A 15621-nucleotide genomic window follows, 5' to 3' on the forward strand; every position below is an offset into this window, starting at 1 on the left:
TTTTTTCTTATTCTTATTCTTTCATTTATTATCGATAAACAAATTAAATAAATAAATAAAAAAAATTGTTTTTTAAATTAAAATCGTTTTTTTATTAATTTTTTTTTTTTTTTTAAAATATCACCACTTATCTATTCAAAAAAAAATTTTTTTTTTAGTAAACCTTCTTAATCAATCCAATCAATCAATCAAATCAAATCTCTTAAACAACTAAAAAATAAAACAAAATTCATTACTATTACTACTTTACTCATAAATATTTATATATATATATATATATCAAACAAATAAATAAAAAATACCCGCCCAATAGAAGAAATAGAAAAAAAAATTATAAGATAATAAAAAAATTTTTTTTTTTTCTTTCTTTCTATTGTAATCAATTAATCTTCAAATGTCTGCAACGGCGCAAGCAACTCAAACCCTGTGCGCAGATCACCACCAACAACAACATCAAAACTCAGCTTCTCCAGTGTCTCGTACACCTTCAGCTCAACCTTCGTTATCTCCTTCTCCAGCATCTGAACCTTCGGAAACAGTTTCTTCATCATCTTCATCATCTTCATCATCATCATCTTCTTCTTCTTCTTCTTCATCTCTAGAAGACGAAATTGGGTCTACACAACAACACCAACATCAACAACAACAACAACAACAACAACCACTCGCAACCTCTTCTACTGCAACAAACTCTTGCGCACCAGTTTCTACAATCCATAAAATATCACCAACTGAAACATCTTCCCCAAATCCTCCATTGAAACAAGACCAACTGCCTGACCAGCTGCAAAAGGAGCCCAGCCCAGGGCCTGCGCAAGCAGTCCCTACCAAGCTGGAGCGTAAAAAGAGCCTAGGAAACAGCAGTAACAGTAATAATAATAATAACAACAATAGCACATCCTCATCTTCATCTTCATCCTCATCCTCATCTTCTCTACCTTCATCATCATCTTCTTCTTCAACTCCATGGTGTCACAACTGTCATACAAGTACAACACCGCTATGGCGACGCAATGAGTTTGGTCAAATTCTGTGCAACGCTTGTGGTCTTTTTTTGAAATTACATGGCCGCTCAAGACCAATTTCACTAAAAACAGATGTCATCAAAAGTCGTAACCGCAACAAGGCTAACCATAATAACAACAATAACAATAATAATAACTCAGATAAAACATCCAATTCTTCCCCACAACACAATGGAGAATCAACGCCAGTAGATGGCCAACATCAGTATCAACAAAATCAACAACAGCAGCAACAACAACATCATCAAACTCATCATAAAAAACCAGGACCTAAACCAAAAAAACGACTTAATAAGGATATCGAGGAACAAGCTGGTAAACCCCACAGAAAAACTTCTGGAGCCAAACGATCGGCTTCTTCAGGCTCTGTCAAAGAAACCTTTTCATCTTCTTCCTCTGAAGCCTCCACAAGAACTCAAAGTCCTAACCAATCTCAACAATCTCAGCAGTCTCAGCAGTCTCAACAATCTCAACATCTCCATAATCATAATCATCACCAACAACAACAACAACAACAACTACCTCCTCTCTTAGCTACTCTTGAACAAAAATCTAAAAAGGGCATTCCTCCAACATCTTTAACTTCAGGCACTTCTCAATCCTTATCCCCACAATCATCAACAGCTCTCCCATCTCTTCGTGCATCAAACATTCTTTCTCCACTACTTTCAAACCCAGTTACAGTTTCAATCAGCAATAGACCTCCAGCATCTCTGCGTGGGTCTATCCATGGAACTCCAATTGCAGATAGTATCATTGCAAACCATTCCTTAAAAGCAATCACAAGTCCTCTTCTCCTGGCTACAGGATCCTCTTTAACGGGGAAACATCCCTCGTTCTCTCCGTTATCAATGTCTTCCTCCTCCTCTTCTTCAAAACACTCCCATCTCTCCTTATCAGCTTCCACTGCTCCTCCTCTCATAACGGCTTCAGCCCTACCAACGGCCCTCGACCAGCTCACAAAAGCTGCATGTACATCCCCATATCTCGCGCCCATCCCTCAGCACAGCTCAGAACTTCGAGAACTTTCTTCTACATCTGCTCTAGGGATTCTCCCAGCCCTTCCATCGTCATCTTCCTCAATATCATCATCATTATCTTCTTCTTCTTCTTCTTCCTCCTCCTCCTCCTCTTCTTCTTCAACAATAACAACAACAACTACTACTTTGGGAATTTCTCAAAAATCCCGTTCCCTAGACTCTCTAAACTACAAATTAACAGCCCCTAATAGACCCTCTGCAAACTCACCAGCCCTGGGCCCCGTGCTGGTCACCTCCCCAGCAGTGACTCCATTATCTCCATCTCTATCTTCAACTAAACCCATTTCTCCTGCCTCTTCTTCTTCTTTAGCAACTGCTTCATCTACCACACCTGGCTCTCAACTCCTATCCCATTCTTTGCATCATAATCCTACCCATGTCCGTAGCCAGCTTTTCGAAAGTGTTTCGGCAAGTGACTCTGTTGCTTCACTATCAAGTGTTGCTGGTCCCACTTCTATTACTATAAAATCTTCTTCATCGTCTAATAAAGACAAAGTCTTATCTGCAAGATCACCGTCTCCACAATCCCATCAAAAAGGCCCCAAATCTATCAAACAAGCTCTTATCGCTGCAGACTTGTTCAAGACCCCGTTGAAAAAATCACAAACAACATCCACTACCACAACATCATTATCAACCGCCGATGAATCGATTTCTGACGAACACAATTCATCGTCATCTTCTGGTTCTGTGTCTTTAGAAACCCGAGTCACAGAACTGGAGCTTGTCAATGATTTAATGCGCGCACGTATTGCTGAGCTTGAAGCTTCTGAGGCACAAGCACGTAAACAAGAGGCAGCCACTCAACGGTCCGAGATTCTAATTCGTGAATCAGAAATGATGCTACGATTAAAAGTACGAGAACTAGAAATGGCAGCTAGAGCTGCAGATACACGTATTAAGATTCTGAGGTCTTATGTTCTTTCTGCAATCCAAAATAATCCATCTGAGACTGGTAAATTGCAACTGGAACAACATTCGGGTAGAAGACACCATAGAAGAGATAGCGATGGAGCGGCAACTGTGGCAGCAGCAGTGGCTTCTGGAACAAACCCAGATGCAGATTTGGCTGAAATGCTTTTGCTGCGATTCCAAAGGTCGTCTTCAACAAGTAGTCCTCCCACGAAAAAAGTCAAAACAGAAATGTAAATTTTTCTTTCTTTCTTTTTTTTTTTTTTTTTTTTTTTTTTGAATATATATTGTTTTATGTTTAGTTTTTAATTGTATCTTTATAAAAAAAAATATTTAAATAAAATAAAAAAAATTAAATAAATAAGAAATAATAAATAAAAATTTCATGATTAAAAAGAAAAAAATAAGATTTAGTTTTTTTTTTTTTTTTTTTTAAAATTAAAATTTTTTTTTCTTTACAATTATATACAAAAAAACATCTATGCACACAAACATTTCTCACATTTTCTTAAACAATAACACTGCCCTTATCAACAAAAGCCCCCTTGTATCCTTCTGCCTTCTCCGCAGAATCAATATCACTAGGAAGCTCCACATTGAGTGGTGTGTAAAGGTACCAAGCCTTAAGAGCATTCACGGCTGCACGAGTTTTGGCTTCCACCAGTGATGCACCTTGGCCTTCTCCAAGTTTGCTAGTACCAGAAAAAACGCCAACAACAAAGAGTGGGTGCGATGAAAAACGACCAGTCTCAACAAGCAATCTCGACACAGGCTGTTCCAGCTGCTCACGAGCACACAATCGTGAAAGTTCACGTGTGGGCTGCTCAAACACAAGCATGGATGCCAAATCAATCTTCTTGGGCTTGATAATGTACGAGTGCACAAATGCCTTGGCTGTGTCGAGGCCACCATGGGAGTACACAGCAGCAACAAGGGCACGTACAAATGTAGCCAGTGCACCATTGCGGCCATGGCTAATTTCGTTGCCAGACAGCAGTTGCAGAACACCATTCTCCTTCTTGGCCACGGTCGGGTTGTATCTTAATTTACCAAAAAGCGAGCGAGTGGTTTCATTGGCGTCATCCTCGGCAAGGTATCGTGCCAGTGCAGACCGTGTGTCTTCCTCCACACCCCATGATAGAGCAAACTCGGCCAGTACACGGGTCGACAGATACAGATCAGTGGTCTGCTGAAGAACGGCTGGAGTCAGGCGTGGGTAAGTCACCATAAAATGTTCGTAAAGATAATAGTTAAGTAGGTTCTTGCCGAACGAAGCCATGCTCAGGTTATCCACGTACTCAGTCTGTGCTGATTGACAAATAAGAGTGCGCGCCAGCGTTTCGAGGGGAACAATGTCCCGCAGCTCCAATCGTGCCTGCAATGCAACTAGCGCAGGTGACTTGGCAGCCTCTGCAGGATCGATAGCCTTCTGCGTGTCTTTGCGCCAGTATGCACCAAAGTCTGTCACATTGTGCGGCACTGTGTACACGCCTGAGTCCCGGCCGGCGGCGGCGGTTTGTGTGGAAGATGATGATGATGATGTAGATGATGTGGATGATGTGCTATTGTGACGAAGACATGTTGTTGTTGTTGTTGTGATGATGGTGGCCTGTCGCGCTGCGGCCCGGCAAGCAACTGTCACAGGTGCAGATCCCGCAACGGCCCGGCGGGCAGCTGAGCTGCTGATGATTCGGACAGTCATTTTAAAAGCGTAAAAGATGCAGGGAAGATGAAAAAAAAAAAAAAAAGAGATGGATTCTGAGTTACTGTGGTTGTCTTGCCTGCTATTTGCTACTACTGATTGTGTGTGTGAATGTGAGCAAATCCCCTTTTTGGGTGGTGGTGAGAACTTCTTGGGGGAGGTGAGGTGGAAAAAATTTTTCAGTGGCAGAAAAAAAAAAAAAAATAAAAAAAATGAAAAAGCGAAGAGTTGACTTTATTGGCTGTTAATAATTCCTTAATATAGACATCACGTGTAAATATTTCTGGTTCACTTGGTTCGGTCATGTGATTGTATAATTAGTACCGGACTCAGGTGTTCGCATGGCGGGATTTCACAGCCAATGGCGCTCCGCTTAATAAAAATTTGGTCAGAGCTGCTGCTACTGCTGCTGTTACTACTAGAAAAATTACAATTAAAAAAAAAAACCTCCGTTTAAACATCACCTTCAAAGGATATCATTAATTCAATCTATCACTACCACTACCACCAAAACTTTTACATCTTCACACTTCACAGAATCTACACAATGGTATGCTACATCTAATACCTTTAGTTTATGCTTTATATCATCTAACTCTGTTATCTTTTCTTTCTTTTTTAGGGCGGCCACAATAACTTCCTTCCTAACGTACGTGTTTCTAGTAATCTTTCTCCTCTTCACTTATAAGATTAAAGATTAAAGACTAACCTAGAATTTTTTTTTTTTTTGTTTATAGCAACCTTGGTCTCCTGCCGGTGGCTGGTTCTTCATCCCCAAGAACGCCAAGTCTAACCTTGCCATTCTTTCACTTGCCACTTTCGCCATTTCCTATGTCGGTTACAAGTTTTCTGAAGCTACCCAGGTCCAGTCTAACACTGAGGTTGATGATGCTACCATTGCACGCTGGAACGCTGCTGCTAAGAAGTCACGCGAAGCTTCTGCTATCGCAAAGGCTGCTGGCAGTGCGTAGAAGGCTTATTGAAAAAAAAAATAATACTCATCATCATCATTTGATTACAACGGAACAGACCAAAAAAAAAAAAAATACTCTAAAAAAAAAACCAATTCACACCCCAAATAATGACACCTTAGGATCTCTTCTTTTTTTTTTCTTTCCTTATAGAATACCAAATTTAGCATGTTACGACTGATGCCCTTTTCTTTTTTTTTTTTTTTTTTTTTTTGTACTTAATAAAATAAAACTTCTTCTTCCCCTTCCGCCCCAATTTCAAATAAATATAAACAAGAAAACTCCCCCCCAAAAAAAAACACTGTAAAGTCTTTAAATAATTTTTTTTCTCGTTTCTATTACTTCCTACTGTCTTTAATCATAAACCAATTGATTATTTTGTATCTCCCGTTGAGCTCGGTTCTCCACACTCGCTTCGTTCAACAATGCCGTCCGTGTCTTCCCCCGTTCAGCTGCCAACTGTTTACTCAACTTCCCTCCACTATTTGCCAGTCTTGCCTCTGCCGCTCGAGCTGCTGCTACCCTAGGGTCATCCTCATTCTCCACCCCACCTTTTCCTGCACTTGCACTTGCACCAGGGCTTGTGCTTGTGCTTGTGCTTGTGCTTGTGCTTGTGTTCGTACTTTGCTGTTGTGTTCCACTGCTACCTAACGTCCGTCCTTGCCCAGAAAACGCACCTTTCGACGGACCACTGCTTTTTGTAGCACCAGAGCCTTTAGGTCCGGGATTTGTACCTGCTCCTTTAGATGCTACACCTGCTCGCGTCCCACTGCTTTGTGTAGCAGTACCCAGTCGTTGGCCCTGCGATGCACTTGTAGACTTATCTTTTGAAAAGCAGGACCCCATGGTAGTATCGAATAGATATTTAACGTGGAATATAAAGTTGCGTGAGTCAGTGTTTGTGTTTGTGTTTGTGTGTGTGTGTGTGGTAGTTTGTATGTGTTTGTGTATATGGGTAAGTGCAATTATAATTATGTGTTAGGGAGTGGGAACAAATGTGTGTATGATAACGTCGTTTAAAAGAGAAAGTCTATACAATATGCATCTTCACGTGGAATAGCCTTACAACACTTAGTCTTGGCCAAAAAAAAAAAAAAAAAAAAAAGGTCTCATTACGATTTTTTCATTACTTTATATACAAAAAAAATTTTATAAAAAAAACAAAAAACATTAAGCAAGGTTATAAATTAGAATAGTTTCAAAATAAGGTCATCAGCTTTCTTTTTTTTTCCCTTCATCCTTCACCTTTTCCCCCCATTTTCCATCACTCTCAATGAACTCCATCATCAATAATAGAGTTGGGTACCTGGAACGGTGTCTTATGAACAAGAGATTCATTATCATATTCAATGTAGTTCTGACTCAGAAGATTCTGCCAAAAGGCCTGTCTGGGATTAAGTCGGTCATTAACAGCAATAGCCTTGTTTGCTCCAAGAATGGCCTGGTCAGAAATCTCGCCACGCTCAAGAGCTTCAGAAAAAACATTAGCAAAAAGCTGCTCGCGAGACTGAGGAAAGCATGCACGTAACAGAGCCAGCAAGTCAAGAGCATCAATATTTGGTCGCGATTCTTTAAGACGTGCCCAGCGGTCCAGAATCAGCTCCTCAGAAACTTGAATATTCTCAAATGAATTTAAAATGATGCGGCATGACACGGCATCTTGTGGCAGGTGGAAAATCTCAAACGCATTAATAATTGTAAAGACAATATCCTGGTCACCCCATGGTTGAACACTCGACAAAACAGTGTTGAGGAAAATGGGACTAATCTCCACTCTAGTTTTGACGTAAAACTGAATAATGTCCTTCAGACGAGTAACAGCTTCAGGTATAGGTGTAGGGTAGGTCTGCATAAAACACTGCAAAAATGTGTGAACAGTAGTATTGAACATCCATTCACCCATAGATCGCGGAATGTTGGCAATATAAGTCTTCCAAACACGTTCAATGTCGTCGAGACGAGTATCTAACTCACTGTTCCAAATGCGCTCCATAAGACGCACGACGGTCGAAGGATGGGTAGAGGCCTTGTATGGGGTTTTGTTTTCAATACCCTCGTAGAAAAAGTTAAGGGCTGTTTGGACATCATCACAGTCACCAACAAAGCGGTCGTGAATACGAGAAAGCGAGTATTGCTCATCGGGGTAATTAGAAAGAACCTGCGTAAACAGACGAAGGGCCTCGTCAATCATATTGTTTTTAATGAGAGTGCCAACCATGGCCTGCTCAAGGTTGGGAGACTCGCCTCCAGTAGCCTTGGATTGCTGGTAAATATCCAAAATCTCTTCAAATGGGGTGTCGGAAGCGTTCATCAAGTCAATAACAGCACCAACGACGTGGGGCTTCCAAACCTCTTGAGCACAAGCCGAAGTCTCAGGGTTGGAAAGAGTGCGCCAAAGAGCAATACCCTCTTCAGGATATTCCATAGTGGCAAATGAGGTAAAAAGATGGATGAGACCCCATGGTGTGCAAGAAACGACACCATGCTCAAGATCGCTAGCAATAGTGAGAATGTGGGCCTTGATTGCGGCTGTTTCGTGAGAAATGTCCTTATGTTCGGACTTTTTCTTGTTGCGTTGTTTACGAGTAATGCGAATGCTGGTATGCAAGCTTTGGAGGAGACGGGCAATGTCGCCTGGCATAAAGGGGTTTGCCGCACGTAACTTCATGTAAATGTCCATAGACTGGTTGAGATCAAAAAGAAGGTTGGATGACCGAATGCGGTTGACCTGGACATACGTGTTAATCTTATCCTTAAACAGGTTGAGATCGTCCTGATACACAGACTTCTTGAGTGAGTGTTGTTTATTATTATTTGATTGTGAAAGGGTTGACTGGAACTGGCGAGAGTTGCTATTGTTAGGATGGGTGCGAGCAGGAGGCACGTTATTGCCGATGGAGATTTTGGGCACGACCGACGAAAACGCTCTAAGCGAGGCTTGTCGCGGAGCAAGTTTAGATAAAAGCATTTTTTTCAGGTTGTAGAGGTTATGGTGCGAATATATTTATATTTATATATATATATATTATATATAGATATATATATATGAGTAAAATATATATATGGAAATGGATGGGTGTTGTTGTTGGTATATATATATATATATAATAAATTACCAGGGTTTGTGTCGCAGCACCAAAATTAAAGGGGGAGAGGAAACACGTTAGGGGAAGGAAGAAAGAAAAAAAGGTGATGAGAAAATTAACATTAAAAAAAATTTTTTATTTTTAATTTTAATTTTTTAATTTTTTAATTTTTTTGTGAGGCTCGTGCGAGCCGCTCCTAGCAACCCGGGAAACCCAAAACCCCGGCAGCCCGCGGAAGGTTTCTACTGGACAGAGCAACACAGCTTTTAAATGCACAAACACAAATGACAACCCAGCACAGACAAACAGCTCGGCCTTACGTAAGACATGGTCACCGATCGGAGTCGACTCGGAGATAAGTCATATGTTTGTCATGTGATATAATTATTGTTATCATGTGACTGTCATGTGATCTATTTTTTATTTTATTTTTTTTTTTTAAACCTCCATTCCTAAAATACCAAACGCGTCAACATTTCAATACCACCAATATCCAACATAATACAAGCCATGTCACAACAATCAGCTGCTTCTTCAATAAAATACTCCCATACTTTATGGTCACCCTCAGATACCATTAGAGATGTTGCTGAAGTTTTAGGAATCTCTAATCTTCCCGATGAAGTGGCAAAATCTCTTGCTATGGAAGTCGAGTACCGTATCCATGAAGTGGTCGAACAAGCCGTCAAGTTTATGCGCCACTCGCGGCGGACCCTGCTCACCACCGCAGATATTGGCAACGCGATGCGGGTCATGAACGTCGAGCCTCTCTACGGCTATGAAACCACACGGTCCCTTAATTACAAGGAGGCCATGGTAGGCCCGGGCCAAACCCTGTACTACATTGATGATGACGATGTAGATTTTGAAAAAATCATCAACCAACCTTTGCCCAAAATCCCCCGCGCTACTAATTTTACTGCCCACTGGCTTGCTATTGAGGGAGTTCAGCCTGCTATTCCACAAAATCCATTACCTTCAGAGGTCAAAGCCATTCCTCCCCAAGTCCGCGGCTCTCAAGTTACCCATTCAGTTTCAGCATTGGCCTCTGATGTTGAAATCAAGCCCCTTGTCAAGCACGTCATTTCCAAGGAACTCCAAATCTACTTTGACAGAGTCGTCGAGGCTCTTCTCCAAGAAGAATCAGAATCAGATAATCCATCTTCTCTCAGAAACATTGCCCTCAACTCTTTACGCAATGACCCAGGTTTACACCAACTTGTTCCATACCTCGTCCAATTTGTTCAAGAACAAATCTCACAAAACTTAAAATCTAGTCTTTCTATTGTCTCCACAATGCTTGAAGTTATCCATGCCATGCTTCAAAACCCTAACATCTTCATTGAACCTTATATCCATCAAATCATGCCCTGTCTCCTCACCCCGCTACTTTCAAAACGCGTTGGTGCTGAATCCAAATCCTCAGACTCAGAAACCTTGGATGAGACTGCCCGCGAAAGTTATGCTGTGAGAGATTTTGCTGCGTCTCTTGTTAGCAGTATTTCCGAAAAGTACAGCGATGTGTACTATAGCTTGAAACCAAGAGTCACACGCACATTGCTCAAGGGTTTTATGGACGTAAACCGCTCAGTACCTTCCTGGTACGGCTCCATTGTGGGAATTCGTGGGCTGGGCCCCGAGGTCGTGCGGGTCGTCATTGTGGGCAACCTCAAAGCTTGGTACCACGGCATTCTGCCCAGGATCCCGTCGCTGGCCGACCAGAAACTGCTCACAATGGCCATCATTGATGCCCTGCGGACTCTCAAGAAACAAGTCCCCACGTTGCTTGCGAGTGAAGACGTGGACGGGTCTCCAATTATTGTACCTCTTTCAGAGGAGGAAAAAACTCAATTGAAGAATCTAGTAGGAGAAAAGTTTTACCAAATCTTGATGATGGAAAAGGATGCCGAGGAGATTGCTCGAGGATTATTGATTTAAGTGGGAATATGTATATTTTATTATAAGTATCTAATAACTAATAACAAAGACGTATATTCTACATCCAATCTTTATGGCGTGTTGTGGAGCTAAGTCGCGCGGAAAAAGACGGTACACTATGTTTCAACAGCCCAGCTATGGCCGCCTCTTCGTCCTTAAATGGATCAGAGCTATCCAAGTCAAGGGCTTGAGCTTTCTTACGACCCGTGGAAAAATCGGTATTTGGTACAACAAAATTATCATCTTCTTCTTCTTCTTCTTCTTCTTCTTCTTCTTCTTCTTCTTCTTCTTCTTCTTCATCTTCATCTTCATCTTCTTTATCTTCATCAATTTTTCCTTCCTCGGCCTTAGTTTGTGTTTTTTCGATCCGCTGCTTTTTGTGTGGCGTGGAGTAGTCCGAGGAGTTTGTCCTAAAGGGATTATAGTCGCGAGACTTCATATCCTTTTGTGGGGTTTCCTTGATAACCATCTCTTCATCATCCAACTTCGACGGACTCGGCCGCATTGTTGTGCGCCGGCGAACCGTCACATTTGTATTATTAAAATGTAAATTAGTCTGTTGTTGCTTCCCCAAATAATGGAGATGCTCAAACCGATCTTCCTCATCGTAATATCGTTTCTTTTCAGGTGTACTTTCAATCACAACCCCTGTACCTTTGGGAGCTTCACTGGCACGCGAGTTTTTCGCCGTTAACTTGGATGTAGTCGTAGTAAAACTGGCTCCAAACTTGCGCTGCTTTGGCTGACAAGCTTGTTGAGCTGTTGATTGTTGGTTATTGCCATCTCCTAAACCCAGCAAAGATGACGACTTTTTACGCCGCACAAATGCAAACTGACGCCGGTCCTCCGTGACCACTTTGGCCGAAGAAAAAAACCCACTTCTGCGACGCACTGCCGCTGCCGCTGCCGCCGCTGCTGTTGCTGCTGTGGCTGTTGATGCTGATGCTGATGAACCATTTCCTGGCTCTGCAAACGAACTGTTAGCTGATGAAGCAGGAACTGGTGATTCGCCCCGCGATGAAGATAATGCAGGACTGTTGGCAACACTTATGCCACCGTCAAATGAGTGGTCCAACGAGCTTGCGGCTGCAGCTGCCATCATAGACACGGATCGTGATAAACTCTTTTTGCGAGTAGCTGACATTCCATTGCTGCCGCATGCCATTTCCTCGAGACGCAGTTGTAATTGTAATGACGAAGCTGGGCCAGCTACAGACCCCGGGGCTCCCAGTTGTACACCAATAAAACTTGAGTTACCTCTAGCAAGTTGTTCAGCACCCATTGGCGGCGGAGTCCCTGAGCGTGACAACCCAGTACCCGGGCCAGCCCGTGACTGTCTGCGAGAAGCTGTTGACGATCCTGTAGTAGACCGGTGCCCGCTTATTCCCTTTGCCGTTTTGATGAATGCCCGGCACTTTTCGCGCAGCCGTGCACTGAAAAACGGCAATACAACTTCACGGCAAAACTCCTGGGCCTTGTCGGCCTCTGCAGCGGCTTGCGCCGGAGTTTTAAGGCGAAACGACGACACAGCTATTGAAGCAGCTGCTGCTGATCCTGAAGAAGACGTGATAAAAGACGAATGTCGACGACTCGAGGTCAAGCCGGAACTGGTTTGTAGGTTGCTGCTGCTGCTGTTGTTGTTGTTGTTGTTGTTGATGTTACTACTGCTGCCCAGTAAATCCGAAACGGGCTCTGGTGCAATGGCCTGCCAGATACACAGCCGGTCAAACAAAATGTCGGCAACCGCGTCCCATTCCTTTTTTTGTGTTCCCCGGAAAATCCTTCTTCCTTTAGCGTAAAGAAAATCCGTGTCTTTCTCATCGTCATCCGTTTCCCCATCATAAACATCCCCTGTTTTCTGGCCATTGTTATTAATAATCTCGCTAGAGTCATCGTCATCTTCGTACCGTGATGTAAACAAAACGGGCCGACTGTATCCCGACGAAAACGAGTCTTGTTGCTGGGCTTTTGCAGCAGCTGCAGGTCCAATTGCCAGTCGCCGTTTCTTTTTCTTTTTCTTATTTTTCTTGCTTGTTTTCCCTCTATTTTCATCCTGTTCATTGTTGTTACCTCGCAGCTCAGTGTAAACCTGGTAAAGTGCCAAAATTTCAAGTACCACAATTAGCTGCAATTGGATTTCACGGACCTTGAGCAAATCAACCAGAGACTCTAACGTTGTTTCTTTTTCATCTGAATCTTCCATTGGAGTTCCAGCCCTGATATTGTGGGGGTGGCCAGTACCTTTATTAAATGTATCAGGATGATGGGCAATTGCACTCTTTTTCCAGTACTTGAAACATTTGAGTTCCAGCTCTTCATATGCACTAGCTGCAAACTGATCAAATCCATTATCTGTCCGGTAATCAAGTGCTTCTAAGGCTTGAGAAAAATTTTGGCGTTCGTACTTGGAATCCAAATCATGCAGATCCATAAGCATGGTTGTGAGCACTGGAACTAACACCTCAATGCCGGCAAGAGTAATTTTTTGTATTTCAAGGTCTTGCTCGAGTATAGGCTTATTAATATCAATGTTGCAAACGGCACGAGCACGGGACAAAGTGGATTTGGCAAAGTATGAGATGGGAGTTTTGGAAATGTAGAGCGACTCGTAATACTTTTGCTTGACGTACTGGCCAATGTTTTTTGTGGTCAACTGTGTCTCGTGTTTACGTGGAGCATGTACAGGAGGAACACTGACATGTGAATGCTGTTGTGGAGGAGCCTGTTGAAGGGGTTTCACTGGAGAGTTTGGTGGGGTTAACAAAAGAGTATGCTGAGACTTTCTAGGTTTGCTGGAGATAGGATCGACTGTACATGATTGTGCAAGAGCCCCCATAAATGCGGATGCCGAAAGATGGGGGAGACTTAGTGTCTGTGATAAGACTCCCTTTTGCTGGCCTTTTTGATCATGAGTATGATCAAACGATGGCAAGCTACGGATATCTTTCATGGAGACATTTTTGTGAAGTCTTATTATGGACCATACGGACGCGTGGACATGTGCAACCAACACAATGCTTACTTTTTTCGATTTGGGTGACGCGAGTTTGGCAAAGACGATTACCGGACACCCCATGGAATCATAAGGAGTATTGAACATTTCTGCATAAGGACACGGATCTGAAGATGAGTACGGGTTGTGTGGAAGAGAGAGAATAAATGGTCGAGAAAGAGAAGGATTGTTTTCGAGTTGAAGAGCGAAATAGGACCATGGAATGTTTGAGCGTATAACTCGTTTGATAGGGACTAAAGTGACTGGAAGTCCTGAGGAGTCTCCATTTTCAGGCTAAGAAAAAAAAAAGGGATTTGTTAGAAAAAAAAAAAAAGTTGATAAAGAAGATATATTAAGATAAAAAGAAGAAAAAAGACTTACGAAGATTTCAATGCCGGTTTTTTTCATAACAACCGACATTTTGGGTTTTTTTTTTTTTTTTCTATGGAGGATCAAAAAAAAAAAAGTAAACAGTTGGAGAGACCCAGTTGCCAAATGAGAGGTGAATTTTTTTTTTTTTTTCTTAAAAGTAGATGTGAACGAGAAAAAAAAAAAATAAATTAATAATAAGAATAACGCGTTTGTTACGCGATAATTACGCGTTTTTGTCATGTGACTTGTGTGTATAAAATATATCAAGAAAGCGCAGTTGTAATTTACAGGCATTTTTTTTTTATGGATGGTCTTAATACAGGTTTGTAAAGTACAGAAGCAAAATAAATAGTAAATTTAACATCCAAATTACTGTTTTTTTTTTAAATATGAAAAGCTTATGAGTATAAGATTCTCATTTTATATAATATAAAAAGTGAAAGGTTAAGTGCTTTAGTAAAACTTGCAAAGCTGTCGTTATCATACACACATATATATATAGTCAGTAACTTGTCCGATTTTGATCTTTATTTTTGAACTTCCATCTTTAATTTATCAAAAATAATCACTATTAAAACTGTTTCAATAACAATAATAACAATATATGATCGCAATCCCTTTCCTTTTTTCTTTTGCACTTTTATTGTTTATCTTTTTTATTTTTGTCCAGAATGTGATCACACAATTGTAGCAGCCGCACTCAATATTTCCCTAAACCCAAATACAGTCAAAGTACCCACAATATATTGTTTGTTAAGCAAACTTTACAATTTAAACAAAAAAAAGAAAAAAAACGCGTAGGATGAAAAGCTTAGCTTTATTATAATAGTAGATAAAGATTGTCTTTTAACACTTTTCAAAAGATAATAAAAGAGAGAGAAATATATAGATAATTGCAAAAACCAAAGAAACCAATCATTTTTAAATAAATAGTCCATTATATACATTAAGATAAAAAAAAAAGCACCCCCTTCTGGAACCAGTCTATATATTATCTCTAAAGAAAAATAAATGCTCATAAACAAGTAAGTGTGTAAATAGAACATCTTAAACAAATCACTCATAAACTTGAGAGTTCTCCACAGCTTTTATCATTAATCCTTCTTCTTGTCAAGAGGCTTGAGGATATCGCCGTACTCCGAAGGCTCGTCTTTAGTAGCCTGCATGAGCTCGTAAAGCTGGACAAGCTGTTCGTCGCTCATCTTGGACAGTTTTTCCATGTCTAATTTATCTTGTTTCCAAGTATCACCTTCTATCGATTCAGCGTATTTCTATTTTTTTTTTAAAAAAAAAAAAAAAAAAAAAAGAAATAGAGTAAGAATTATGATTCAAATAAGTTTTTTATTTTTTTTTTAACAACATACCTGCCATTGGGTCAGGAACCCCACAATATAAAGAGGATTGTCAATATCCTTGTGTGCCCTAAACTCTGACTTGACATATTCATCACCTAGGTATCGCACATCTGGTGGTAGCTTTCTGTGAGCTCTTAACACACGTCGGAACAGTGGCAGTGGTGGCAGGATTGGTGAGACGGGTTTAATGTGTCTGCGGGTAGCATTCAAGACAAGTGTAAGTTTCAT

The 15621-nt window shown here is 41.1% G+C and overlaps 8 protein-coding genes across 8 annotated transcripts; 3 read left to right on the plus strand and 5 right to left on the minus strand.

Moving 5' to 3' along the window:
• Nucleotides 1-394: 394 nt before the first annotated feature.
• On the plus strand, nt 395-3214 carry SAPINGB_P004570 (uncharacterized protein; the record flags this gene model as incomplete). The annotated part of the gene is made up of 1 exon (XM_031999285.1): nt 395-3214. The coding sequence occupies one exon, from the start codon at nt 395-397 to the stop codon at nt 3212-3214; it is 2820 nt and encodes a 939-aa protein (XP_031855176.1).
• Nucleotides 3215-3485: 271 nt separating this feature from the next.
• SAPINGB_P004571 (mitochondrial 54S ribosomal protein mL44) lies at nt 3486-4679 on the minus strand (the record flags this gene model as incomplete). The annotated part of the gene is made up of 1 exon (XM_031999286.1): nt 3486-4679. The coding sequence occupies one exon, from the start codon at nt 4677-4679 to the stop codon at nt 3486-3488; it is 1194 nt and encodes a 397-aa protein (XP_031855177.1).
• A 547-nt stretch (nt 4680-5226) lies between these two features.
• Nucleotides 5227-5650, plus strand: SAPINGB_P004572 (uncharacterized protein; the record flags this gene model as incomplete). Its single annotated transcript, XM_031999287.1, has 3 exons — nt 5227-5229; nt 5302-5328; nt 5417-5650. The coding sequence occupies 3 exons, from the start codon at nt 5227-5229 to the stop codon at nt 5648-5650; spliced, it is 264 nt and encodes an 87-aa protein (XP_031855178.1).
• Nucleotides 5651-6004: 354 nt separating this feature from the next.
• On the minus strand, nt 6005-6496 carry SAPINGB_P004573 (uncharacterized protein; the record flags this gene model as incomplete). Its single annotated transcript, XM_031999288.1, has 1 exon — nt 6005-6496. The coding sequence occupies one exon, from the start codon at nt 6494-6496 to the stop codon at nt 6005-6007; it is 492 nt and encodes a 163-aa protein (XP_031855179.1).
• A 424-nt stretch (nt 6497-6920) lies between these two features.
• SAPINGB_P004574 (uncharacterized protein) lies at nt 6921-8618 on the minus strand (the record flags this gene model as incomplete). The annotated part of the gene is made up of 1 exon (XM_031999289.1): nt 6921-8618. The coding sequence occupies one exon, from the start codon at nt 8616-8618 to the stop codon at nt 6921-6923; it is 1698 nt and encodes a 565-aa protein (XP_031855180.1).
• Nucleotides 8619-9246: 628 nt separating this feature from the next.
• SAPINGB_P004575 (uncharacterized protein) lies at nt 9247-10674 on the plus strand (the record flags this gene model as incomplete). The annotated part of the gene is made up of 1 exon (XM_031999290.1): nt 9247-10674. One exon carries the CDS (start codon nt 9247-9249, stop codon nt 10672-10674), a length of 1428 nt encoding a protein of 475 aa, XP_031855181.1.
• Nucleotides 10675-10732: 58 nt separating this feature from the next.
• Nucleotides 10733-14086, minus strand: SAPINGB_P004576 (uncharacterized protein; the record flags this gene model as incomplete). Its single annotated transcript, XM_031999291.1, has 2 exons — nt 10733-13960; nt 14048-14086. The coding sequence occupies 2 exons, from the start codon at nt 14084-14086 to the stop codon at nt 10733-10735; spliced, it is 3267 nt and encodes a 1088-aa protein (XP_031855182.1).
• A 1046-nt stretch (nt 14087-15132) lies between these two features.
• SAPINGB_P004577 (uncharacterized protein) lies at nt 15133-15621 on the minus strand (the record flags this gene model as incomplete). Its single annotated transcript, XM_031999292.1, has 2 exons — nt 15133-15309; nt 15403-15621. The coding sequence occupies 2 exons, from the start codon at nt 15619-15621 to the stop codon at nt 15133-15135; spliced, it is 396 nt and encodes a 131-aa protein (XP_031855183.1).

Source organism: Magnusiomyces paraingens, assembly GCF_902498895.1.
Source record: "Magnusiomyces paraingens strain CBS 517.90 genome assembly, contig: contig3, whole genome shotgun sequence".
Classification (NCBI taxonomy): Eukaryota; Fungi; Ascomycota; class Dipodascomycetes; order Dipodascales; family Dipodascaceae; genus Magnusiomyces; species Magnusiomyces paraingens.